Source organism: Strongyloides ratti, scaffold srae_chrx_scaffold0000002 (assembly GCF_001040885.1).
Source record: "Strongyloides ratti genome assembly S_ratti_ED321, scaffold srae_chrx_scaffold0000002".
NCBI classification, from domain to species: Eukaryota; Metazoa; Nematoda; class Chromadorea; order Rhabditida; family Strongyloididae; genus Strongyloides; species Strongyloides ratti.
The window spans coordinates 3,127,864-3,140,219 of NW_020171510.1; the positions used below are offsets into that span (position 1 = coordinate 3,127,864).

General features: G+C 23.0%; 5 protein-coding genes across 5 annotated transcripts; 4 read left to right on the forward strand and 1 right to left on the reverse strand.

Moving 5' to 3' along the window:
- Positions 1-41: 41 nt before the first annotated feature.
- SRAE_X000166500 (Neurotransmitter-gated ion-channel transmembrane domain and Neurotransmitter-gated ion-channel ligand-binding domain and Nicotinic acetylcholine-gated receptor, transmembrane domain-containing protein) lies at positions 42-982 on the forward strand (the record flags this gene model as incomplete). Its single annotated transcript, XM_024651529.1, has 3 exons — positions 42-631; positions 683-788; positions 839-982. The coding sequence occupies 3 exons, from the start codon at positions 42-44 to the stop codon at positions 980-982; spliced, it is 840 nt and encodes a 279-aa protein (XP_024499133.1).
- Positions 983-3,105: 2,123 nt separating this feature from the next.
- Positions 3,106-4,605, forward strand: SRAE_X000166600 (Neurotransmitter-gated ion-channel transmembrane domain and Neurotransmitter-gated ion-channel family and Neurotransmitter-gated ion-channel ligand-binding domain and Nicotinic acetylcholine-gated receptor, transmembrane domain-containing protein; the record flags this gene model as incomplete). Its single annotated transcript, XM_024651540.1, has 4 exons — positions 3,106-3,678; positions 3,742-3,957; positions 4,007-4,408; positions 4,459-4,605. 4 exons carry the CDS (start codon positions 3,106-3,108, stop codon positions 4,603-4,605), a joined length of 1,338 nt encoding a protein of 445 aa, XP_024499134.1.
- A 521-nt stretch (positions 4,606-5,126) lies between these two features.
- Positions 5,127-7,188, forward strand: SRAE_X000166700 (Acyl-CoA synthetase family member 2,mitochondrial; the record flags this gene model as incomplete). The annotated part of the gene is made up of 3 exons (XM_024651551.1): positions 5,127-5,234; positions 5,285-6,580; positions 6,625-7,188. The coding sequence occupies 3 exons, from the start codon at positions 5,127-5,129 to the stop codon at positions 7,186-7,188; spliced, it is 1,968 nt and encodes a 655-aa protein (XP_024499135.1).
- A 230-nt stretch (positions 7,189-7,418) lies between these two features.
- On the reverse strand, positions 7,419-8,535 carry SRAE_X000166800 (Tetraspanin family and Tetraspanin, EC2 domain and Tetraspanin/Peripherin family-containing protein; the record flags this gene model as incomplete). The annotated part of the gene is made up of 3 exons (XM_024651562.1): positions 7,419-7,634; positions 7,685-8,339; positions 8,387-8,535. 3 exons carry the CDS (start codon positions 8,533-8,535, stop codon positions 7,419-7,421), a joined length of 1,020 nt encoding a protein of 339 aa, XP_024499136.1.
- A 537-nt stretch (positions 8,536-9,072) lies between these two features.
- SRAE_X000166900 (Hypoxia up-regulated protein 1) lies at positions 9,073-11,350 on the forward strand (the record flags this gene model as incomplete). The annotated part of the gene is made up of 3 exons (XM_024651573.1): positions 9,073-9,136; positions 9,182-9,357; positions 9,401-11,350. 3 exons carry the CDS (start codon positions 9,073-9,075, stop codon positions 11,348-11,350), a joined length of 2,190 nt encoding a protein of 729 aa, XP_024499137.1.
- Between the last annotated feature and the right edge of the window lie 1,006 nt (positions 11,351-12,356).

The window sequence follows — 12,356 nt, forward strand, 5'->3', positions numbered from 1 at the left end:
GTGCTATAGCTTTAGCATCTCCGTTACTAACTGTTGATGAAATGAATGTAACAGTATTAGAACCTCCAACATTATCTTATTTTACTGGTAATGCTGAATGGGAACTTAAAAATGTAACTGTTAAAAGAATTGAATTTCCAGAAGAAGATGAATGGAGAGTTGAAGTACAATATATATTTCAATTAAAAAGAAGACCAATGTTTTATTTAACAGTTATTGTTGCACCTAATTTTTTAATATCATTTTTATCAATACTTGGAATTTTTTCACCAGGTTCAAATGATGGTCAAAGAAATGAAAAAGTTTCATTAGGATTAGGTTGTCTTTTAGCAATGACTGTTTTATTAGGAATTGTAGCAGGTGCAATGCCTAAATCAAATTCAATTCCATTATTAGGATATTATATTTTATCAGTTATAATAATATGTGCTACAGCTGTAGCAGTATCTATGTCATTTTTAACAATAAATAAAAGATATATTGACAATAATAAGATGCCAACAGATTTTGCATACCGATTAATGGGTGTTAAACCAAGAACAATTGAAAGTCGAAGACATTATTCTAAGATTAGCAGTTCGTTTATGTTTACTACTACTGACAGGGTAAAAAGAAATAAAATATTTACTGAGTAAGTTTTTATTTAGGGATGTAATTATTTTTAACTAAACATTTATTTAAGATTTGAAACTCCTGGTATTGAAGCTATATACAATGAATTGTCTAGTATAATACGATACCATCAAAATTTAATCTTTCAAATGAAAAAGAAAGAAGCTAAAAAAGCCGTAAGTTTAGATAACAATATTATTTATTATATCTATTTTATAACTTTAAGATAGAACATGAATGGAATAAAATTTTTGTTAGAGTTGATTACTGCTGTCTAATATTTTTTGAATTATTAAATATACTAACATTAAGTTTTTTTTTAAAATTTTCCTGGAACTCAGCTCCATTACAACCAGAACAATTAATATGAAAAAGAAATATTTTAATGATTTTTTTTCACCTATTTATATATGTCCCAAAATTTAAGTGTTGTGATATAATTAAATAATTTAATGAAAAATAAATAATTTAATTACATAATATTTTTGTATTCTATAAATATATATTTATAATTTCAATCTTAACAAATAAATATATTAAAATAATTATCAAATAAATATATACAATTTCTAGTCATAGTTAAAATGTATTATTTATTCAAAATTGACACTTTTTTTATGATTCTATTTAATTTAAATTTTTTTTTTCATTTTTAATTTTTTTTTCTTTTTAATATATAATGTATAAGAAAAAAATTGTAAAAAAAAATTTTGTTTCAAAAACAAAATTTTTGAATAAATTTTATAATCTATTCTTTTTGTGATTAACAATTTACATTTTCTTTAATTTGTGCTATTGAACATGTATTTTGTTATCCTAAGATTGTGTAAAATGATATCTTAAAGACATTTTAATTATTCTTTTCACTAAAAAATTTTTTTTTTACATCTGAAGAAAGTTATATAAAAGTGATACTTAAAGATTGTGAAAATTTACATATATTCATTTAAAAATACATCTTGTTTTATAAAATCAAAAATATGATATTTATAAATTGATATCTGTAAATATATCTATGAAAAAAAAGATATCAATATTTTTAAAACTATAGTATTTTTTTTTTTAAAATATGAACTAAGTTTGTATAAAAGAAATAATATATTAAATTACATATTCTTTTATAATTAAAATATTTTTAATAAAAATAAATATTAAAAAACAATGTTTAGATGAAAAAAAAATTACATGTTTAATTTAGTGATTTGTTTTTTCCTTTATTTTTATCTGAATTCAAAATTTGTTAAAATTTATGGAGTAGTATAATTGACTACACTTGTTTTTTTTATTATATTTTTTTAAAATTTATCAATATAACACAATATTATTCTGGTCATTATAATTATGACAATTTTAAAAAAAAAAAAATATTTGTTGTTTTAAATTTGATTAACTTTTTTTTTTATGTTAAAAATAATATTTTGATTATCCTATTAAATATAGTGATGGCGCCATACTTGATGTTTTATTTGTTAAAATAATACTATTAAATTTTAAAACTTACATCTTTTAGACATTTGTTTAAATATGCAATAATAAAAATTTTTCAAATATTTACCAAAATATTCTCATAAATTACACTTGTAAAATGTTTATCAATTATACAAAGTAAAAATATGGTTTTTATATCATATATTTTTTTTATATGAAACAAATAATTAAAAAAATTTTTTTTTTTGACATAATACCTAAGTAAAAAATATTATATTTTAGTAAAATATATATAAAATATTATTGTAAGTGATTAATTTTAATTTGAACAATATTTTAAGTTTATAAAATATGAAATATTATTAAAACTTTTTATATAAAAGTTTGTTTATATTTCTTTCGAGAAAAGTTTTATTTTATTTTGGTTAAGCATTATATTATTCAAACAACTATACTGAGATTTAATTTTTGACTTTTGTAAGACCATAAAAAACATACACTACATAGAAAAAGAAATTATAAATATTTCTTTAAAATTTATCCATTGTTTATTAACTAAATTTTATGCAAATTGTTTATATATGCATCCATAAATTTATTTAACATTACCTAAACATAAAAAAAATTTAAATGTTTTTAAAAAAAAAATAATTTTTTATATTAAATAAAAAAAAAAGGAATTTAAAGATTATGTTCATTTTATACCTCATATATTATAAATCTTTTTCTCATATTATTAATTTTTATACTATAAATATTGAAGTAAATTTCCATTATCACATTACTTATGCACCTATATAGGAACATTTTTTATACTTTGATTCATAGTTTTTGTTATTTTAAGAAAGTAAATTTAAACAATAAAAGAATAACTTTAATATATTTGCTAGAAAGATTATTAATAGTAGACAAATTTATCAATAACTTTATTTTATTTTTCTATATATTTTTTGATAATAAAAAAGTTTTTATTTAATATAATTTTTTTTTAGGTAACTCATTGTAGAAATGAAAAACAATTTATTATATTAAAAAAAAACAAATATAATTACTCAAATTACAAATATGAAATTTATAACAATATTTTGGATATTTTTAATAATAAATAATGTTATTTCGTACCTTCAATCAGAAACCTCAGAACTTCTTAATCAACTTTTAAGTGATTATGATAAACGTATACGACCATATGCTGATGATGGAATTCCAGTAAAAATTGATATGACAATTGTATTAGGAATATTAACTGAAATTAGAGAAAATCAACAAGTTGCTAGTTTTGTTATAAGTCATTATCAAAAATGGCAGGATCCTAAATTAACATGGGATCCTAGTGAATATGGAAATATAAAGCAAATTGTCATTCCTCAATCATATCTTTGGGTACCAAAACTATTTATTTATAATAGTATGGATACAAAAGATATGTTAGGAGATAACAAATACGACGTTAGAGTTCAACATACGGGTCATGTTAAGCTGAACATTCCTCAATTTGTAACTTGTATTTGTCGTTTGTCTATTGAACTATTTCCTTTTGATACACAATTTTGTGCTATTGCTTTAGCATCACCATTAATGACAACAAGTGAATTAAAAATAAATGTTACTGATCCTCCACCAGACACTTATTTTTCAGTAAGTTTATTATATTTTTTTTTAAGTAAAAATAAATTTTTAATTATAAATTATATTTTTAAGGGAAATGCAGAATGGTTACTTCTTGGTGTAACAGTAAGAAATTTGGCTTTTACTGAAGATGGTGAAGAAAGACCAGAAATATTATATATAATATCATTAAAAAGGAGACCAATTTATTATCTCACTGTTATTGTTGCTCCTACATTTTTAATTTCAGCATTAAGTATATTGGGAATTTTCTCACCCGGCACTAATGATGGTCCAAGAAATGAAAAGGCAAATATTAAAAACATAATAATCATCTTTAAACTTTTATTTTTTTTAGGTATCATTAGGCTTGGGAAGTTTACTTGCAATGACTGTATTATTAGATATTGTTGCTGGTGCAATGCCTAAATCAAATTCAATACCACTTCTTGGATATTATATAATAGCTGTTATAATATTATGTGCTGTTGCTGTGGCAGTATCAATGGCATTATTAGCATTAAGTAGACATTTTATTCAAACACAAGAACTTCCATCAACTTTTGCTTATCGTGTTCTTTGGATGATGCCTAAACGTAGACCGGTAGACTATTGGGAGACAGATCATAATGATGAAGAAACAAAAATTGTTTTACCAAAATATTCTGATTTAATTGCAATTTTTAATCAAATACGTCATATCTCACTTGCACAAATACGATTTAGAAAAAAATTAGAAAAACAACAAATGCATTCATTGGTATTTTTTTTTTATTAATATTAATCATATACTAATATATTTTTTTTTAGATTGAAAAAGAATGGAACAAATTATTTAGTCGTTTTGATTATTTTTTTCTTTTTGTCTTCCAGTCATTAAATCTTATAATTTTAGCATTATTTTTACGTAATGCTTACTCGCCAATACCTACTGTCCCTGATGACTTTGCTGTATAAACTTTTTGTTGCTAAAATTAAAATTCTTTTTTTTTTTTAAATTAACGCAAATTTGTATTAATAAGAAATAAATTTGCAATAATTACAACAATAGTGAATAAAAAGGCAAAATTTTATTCATGAAAATGTATCTCAAAAATTTAATATTGAAAGCCATATTATTTCTTATCATTTAAACTTTTTAAATTAGTATATAAAATTAAAGAGATATCTTTTTGTCATTTAAAAACCTTTTCATAAATATATTAAAATTTATCAAAAAAAAAAAGTATTTTATATTTTCAATTTTTCACGAAATTCGTGACCTTAAAAGACAAAATAATCATGCATTTTTTATTTAATCTAACTAGTTATAAAAGCTAATTTAAAGAGATAATATAACCATGCATCCTGAATTGATATTGCTAAAATTTATAAATATCAAATGTATCTTAATAATAAATACAAAAGTAAATGTGGTAAAAATTTTTAGTTGATATTTTTATCATTCATTAAAAAATTTTTTCTTATTTTTAATAAAAATGGAGATACAAAATCCTTTTCAAATATCATGGGATAATATTCCATTTAATACCTTTCATGATTTCTTTTTTTCATCTATTAATAAATATAGTGGGTCGCTTGCAATGGTACGTTAAACATTATTTTTATAACCTATTTTAAATTAAATTATAATCAGATTGACCATGAAAGTGGTAAACAATGGAGATATTCAGAAATAAAAGATTGGACTGAAAAGTGCATTCGTCGTCTTAAAGAAATTGGTGTTGGAACATTATCAAGAGTTGCATTAATAACAACCACAACAGTTGAAGTAATTTTTATTCATTTAGCTTGTTCAATGATTGGTGCTACAGTAGTTGCAATAAATGGTCATGCTTCTGTTGATGATATATGGTCTTATATTGATGTATCTGAATCAACACATGCCATCTGTGAAACATCACTTCTTTCAAAAGTTGAAGATGTTCGTAAAAAAGCATTATTAAGAGGAATGGGAAGAATAAAAATTACTACAACAATGGATGAAATACTTTATAATCATAATATTGAAATAACTAAAAAACCTCTTCTTAAACAATCACAAAGAAGTATAAGTTCAAATACAATAGAATTACAAATAGATTCAAATGTATCAAAAGATGAAGAAATTATAAAAGAGTCAATAAATAATATATCTTTAAATAATAAAATATCACTACCAACACCTTTTTTAATGGTATTTTCATCTGGATCTGTTGGAATGCCAAAACCAATTATATATCACCATCAATCATTAATTATAAATTTACTTCAATTATGCAATCCATTATTTAATTATCCAACACAAAAAGACAACTTTCTACTTCCATTAAATATACATCATTTATTTGGTATCTTATCTGCTTATTATGCTTTATATTGTGGCTCAACATTAGTCTGTATACCAAAATTTACATTGCAAACTTTTTACAATGCTATTGATAAACATAAAATTACTATTATTCATCTTACACCATATATCTTATATAACTTAGCAACTGATACCAGTTTAGAAACTATTGATTTTTCCTCAGTAAAAACAATTAATATTTCTGGAGCACCATTAGATATACAAATGGCCAGAAAAGTAAAGTCAATAACAAAGGTAAATGATATGAGACAAGCATATGGAATGACAGAGTTAGGAGGTTTATGTACATGGTCATATATAAATAATGATAAAATTGAAAGTGTTGGTGTACCACTTCCTGGTATGTTAATAAAAATTGTTAATTTAGAGACAAAAACTATGTGTTATCCAAGACAACAAGGTCATCTTTTAGTTGCTGGACCACAAATATTTCCATCATATTATAAAAATTTAAAAGCAACTAATGAATTAATAGATTCTGGTGGATTTTATAAAACTGGAGATTTAGCATGGTTTGATGAAGATGGTTATATTTATATTGTTGATAGAATTAAAGATATAATCAAATGTAAAAATACTATAGTATGTTATTTATTTTTTTTTTTTATTAATTATAATTATTTTAGTTATGTCCTTCTGAAATTGAAAGTATAATAAGAGAACATCCTGCAATTGATGATTGTGCTGTTGTTGGAAGACCTGATCATGTATCTGGTGAATGTCCAGCTGCTTTTGTCGTAAAAAATCCTGCTTATCCATTATTGTCAACAGCTGAAGTAAGACAACATGTTGCTAGTCAAATTGCTACATTTAAAGAATTAAGAGGTGGTGTATTTTTTATATCTGAAATTCCACGTAGTTTATGTGGTAAAGTTATAAGAAGACAATTAAAAGGATTTTGGGATCGTGAAAGACAAACTGGTGGTGGAAAAGATAATAATACAAATTCAATACCAGGAATAAATAATAATAAACCTACTCTTACAAAAAGATTATCTGTTGGTTCATTTACATCTGTCAAGCAACAAAATAATGTTCAAAGAAAACAATCAGAAAGTAAAGTACCATCAAAAAATTTATTAAAAGAACTACCAAAAGTTAATAATAAAATTCCTTTAAAAAATATACCAAAAAATAAAACATTAATAAAAGAAGATAAAAAAGGAATGAATAATGTTTTAAAAAAATAAATAATGCTTTATTGTTGACAAAATTTATGCTACATTTATGGCTTTTTATAAATAAAAGTTTTATGCAATTATATGATTTTCTTTTGCTGATATAATAATATATAATGTTTTATTATTATATTGTATTAAAATAGATATAAAAAAAAAATTTTTTTATTAATCATATATAAATACTGAATAAATATATTATATTTAATTTGCATTAGTAATTTTATCTAAAATAAGTAGAGTTATCCTGTAAAAAATCGAGAACTATATACTCTTTTTCCTGGATTATATTCATTTTTGGGAATATTCCTTTGATTTGAATTATAAGATTGTTGATGAGGTGAATTAATAAATCCTTCATTTCTATATGCTGGATCATATCTTTCTCTTTTATTTTCATAATTATCCTCATCTCTATCAGAAAAAACAAGTGATAAAGAAATAAATATTGCTAGAAACTAAAAAAGTTTTTATTTTTTTAAAAACTAATTTTAAAGATAAAAATTACCTGTGAGATTATAACAGCACCAAATAAAACTATAGCTACACTAGCACCAATACTTAAAGCAATCCAAATTCTATGGTGACAACCATCACATCTTATATCACAACTTCTAGGATAATCTAAACGTAAAGCTAAAAAATCACCACAACCAGCATTACCACAACATCTAAATGTTGTTTGTAATCTGTCTAAACTTTCTTGTACAATTCCAGGTCCTTGATAATAATGTTGTACCATATAATTTAATGCATCAGACAATTCGACGTCAATACCATCTTTTTTATAAATTATATAAAAACTACATGATATTGTAAAGATAAGAAGAATGAATATTACAATAGAATAAGTAATTAAAAAAAGATTTGACCGTCCAGTAGTACCGCAACATCCAATCATTGACGTCACTATACTTACAGCCCCAAAAACGATAAGAATATATGAAAAAGCATATAATGTTGGTGCTTGCCAAAATGCTTCAGCAACAGCTTGACGATATCGTTCACTTAAAAATTCTCTAAAACGACTATCTGTCCGTAGCCAGGCTCCAAGTGCAAGACAAGCAAAACCAACAATTCCAAAAATAATATTTACTGTAAACATTGCATATTTAGCTAAAGTATAACATCCCCCACGACTATATGTTAAATCACTATTATATCTATAATATTTTTTTTATAAATTTTTTAATTTTTTATTCTCACTTACTTTATTGAAAATTCTCCATTATCTCTAGATATATATCTACCATTATCAAGCCTTTTCATATGATAGGTGTCATCATACTCTGAATTATAACGTTCTCCTATATATTTTGAATTATTTTCACGATACCTTCTATTATCCTGATATTTCATTAATTATTTTATCTAAAAAAAAATTAATTAATAAGTATAATAAAAATAAATACAGATAGTTTATATATATAAAATATATTGTATCATATGATGTATATTTAAAAGAAATAAAACTTTACATTTTACAGGTTATAAATATTACTATCTATGTAAATATAGGCCATAATCAATAGGTCCTATCATCAGGTATACCACTATAATATATTATTATTATTATTATTGTACCGCCTCAACATTTAAAAATAAATAAGCTTACTACCACAAAAATGTCTTATAACGATTATTAAAAATTAAAAACCTTATCAAATAGTATTTAAAAATTACGTGTATTAAAAATAAACCACTTTGAGAAAAGATAAAAATTTTATTAATAAATTATGTAAAAATTGATAATTATTTTTTTTTTTTTGTTATACAAATTAATATATAATACATGAATATGTCGAAATTTTTTTTAATAATTAATTAATTATTTCAATTTTTTTTCATAATCAAAAAAAAAATAATTTATTCATACAGTTGTAGGGTATAACGATAATGAAAATAACATATTTTTTAACGGGTTTTATATGTTTCATTTTATCTATTGCCCCAATAATAGGTAAGTTTTAAAGTTATATTAAATGGAAATTAAAAAATATTTAAGAAGCAGTATATGCTGTTATGTCCATTGATCTTGGGGATCAGTACTTAAAAATTGGAATTGTAAAACCAGGTGTTCCTATGGAAACTGTTCTTAATAGAGAGTTTCGTAGAAAGACTGTTAATATGATTGGTATACGAAAAGGTGAAAGGTACTTTTCTGATGCTGCTGCAAACTTGGTATTTAATTTATTATTATTTAATTATTTTAATTATTTTGTAGAATGTCAAATATCCAATAAATACATATGGTTATATTATGGATTTAATTGGAAAACAATATAATGATACAGCAATAAAAATTTATAAAAAACGTTTCCCATACATTAAATTACTTGCTGATAAGAAACGTAATACAGTTGTTGTAGAAACTGATAGCGGAAAATATAATGTTGAAACACTTTTAGGTATGATTTTATGGAATGCTAATGAAATAACAAATATATATGCTGGACAAAAAGTTAATAATGCTATAATAACTGTTCCATCATATTATACACAATATGAAAGAGAAGCAATTGAAGTAGCAGCAGAAATTGCTGGAATAAAACTTTTAAAAATTATTAATGAAGCAAGTGCAATTGGTTTAAATTATGGTGTATTTAGAATGAATGAAATAAATGAAACAAAACATAATATGCTTATTTATGATGTTGGTGCATCAAAAACTTCAGCTGTTATTATTGAATATCAAAAATTTATTAATGAAACTTCAAAACAATCATATCCTGTTGTTAAAACTCTTGGATTTGGTTATGATCGTAATCTTGGTGGATTAAAATTAACATTTCGTTTACGTGATTATTTAGTTAATCAATTCAATAGATATTTTCTAACAAGCTCAAATATTACTGAAAGTCCAAGATCAATGGCAAAAATGCTTAAAGAAGCTGAACGAGTAAAACAGGTATTATCAGCCAATACCAAACATAAAGCTCAAGTTGAGAATGTATTTGAAGATAAAGATTTTAAAGCAGAAATTGCAAGGGAAGAGTTTTTGTATCATATTTCAGATTTAGATGATAAATGGACAAAACCAATTGATAAAGCACTTGAAATGGCAGGATTAAAATTGGAGGAAATTGATAAATTTGTACTTTTTGGTGGTGGCACAAGAGTTCCTAAAATTTTAGAAATTTTAACAAAATATTTGAATGGTAAAGAAATAGGAAGATTTTTAAATACAGATGAATCTGCATCACTTGGTGCACTTTATTATGGTGCTTATTTAGCAAAAGGTTTTCAAGTAAAAAAATTTGAAATTGAAGAGAAAAATGATGTTGTTGAAAAATTATCAGAGAAATATAAAATTGAAAAAATGAGTGATGAAGATATTAAAGCTTCAAAAGCTATTTTAAAAGATTATGAAAAGAAAGAATATGAAAAAGCTGAACGTGATGCTGCACATAATAGTTTGGAGTCAACAGTTTATACAACAAAAGATTTACTTGAAAATTCAGAGTTTACAAAATATGCAACAGATGATGAATTATCAAAAATTCGTGAAACAGTTGAAGAAGTTTATCTTTGGTTAGAAGATGAAGTAACATCAGACACAACAAGCTCTGATTTTATAGACAAATCTAAAATAATTGATTATTCGTTAAACCCCATTAAATTTCGCCAAAAGGAACATTATGAAAGACCTAAAAAAATTAAATCAATAGAAAAAATTTTAAATGAGACAACGAAATTTATTGAGATAGGAAAAAATTTAACAGATATACTAAGTGAAGATGACATTAAAACATTACAGGATGCATACGATGATACATTAAATTGGTGGACAGTAACAAGTAATGCACTAGTTGATATACCATTAAATAAAGATGCTCCTGTTACAAATATTGAGATAATTGAGAAGGCAAAAGAATTAAAGCGCAAGTGGAAAGTTTTGGAAAATAAAATGAAAAATATAATTGCTGAAAAATTAAAAGCACAGGCAGAAAAAGAAGCTGCAGAAAAAAAAATAGTTGAAGAAGCTGCTAAAAAATTAGCTGAGGAGGAAAAAAATAAAAAAGAAGCTGAAAATGAAAATGATTCTGAAAATAAAACAATACTAAATGATGAAATTGCAAATCAAGAAACTTCCGATAACGCAAATGATTCACAAAGAAAAGAGACAGATGTGGGTGATGATGAAACTAAAAGTCATATACCAGAAGAACTTTGATTTATTATTATCTTGTTTACGCTTTTTATCTAATAAAATTGAAAATTCGTTTACTATCAATTGTACTACCCATCTTACTATTATCATTAAACTACTTTTAAATGTTGTGATATTAATAAAATTTATACTATCATTATTTTATCTTTAAATGTCATAATAAAGATAATTTTATACTGCAAATAGTGCTGTAATTGTTAAATGTCAAAATAAGAGGCAAATCTTCATTCCCCCACTAATGGACCAGTTTTCGTCCCGGGATAATAACAAACAAAAATTTTATTTGCTCAAGATTTATTGTTTCTTATTTTATAAAGCACATATTACTTTAATGTGTATGAGAACATTTCCTGTTTATATAAAAAAATTATTTATTAGAGCAAATGCCACATACACGTATGTACATACATGTTTTGTCTTACCTAAAATAACGTTTACATTTTGTTGCTTATTCTCTATTCAAAATTTTGTTTTAATATACATATATCTTTTCTCATATTAATAATAATTTAATGTTGAAATTAAAATTTAAAATATTTCTAATCTTTATATAAAAATTTTTTAACTTTTGTCTAACAAAAAAAAGTATATCATCTATTTTAGAAAGGGTACTTTTTATCCATCAATATAATACTAGATTGGAAAAATTTAAACTGTATTCATTTATATTTCTTTACTCTTTTTGTCTTTATTTTATTGTTTTAAAAATTTTTTATCAAAAATATTTTCTTTTTTAAACTTTTTATATTATAAATATTAAAAAACTTTTTTTTTTATATTATTGGCTTATTTTTATAATCATAATTTAAAATTTATTTTATCAATCTATTACAAATTAGTGATTTCTTTAAAATTTTTTTAACTTTACAAAAAAAAAAAGTATATATACGTATAATACTTTGTGTAAAATTTTAAAACAAACTACAAAATTATTTATATTTTGTTTTAATATTTTAAATTATTTTATATAATATAGTTATAAAAAGTTTAATATATATATAAACAGTTT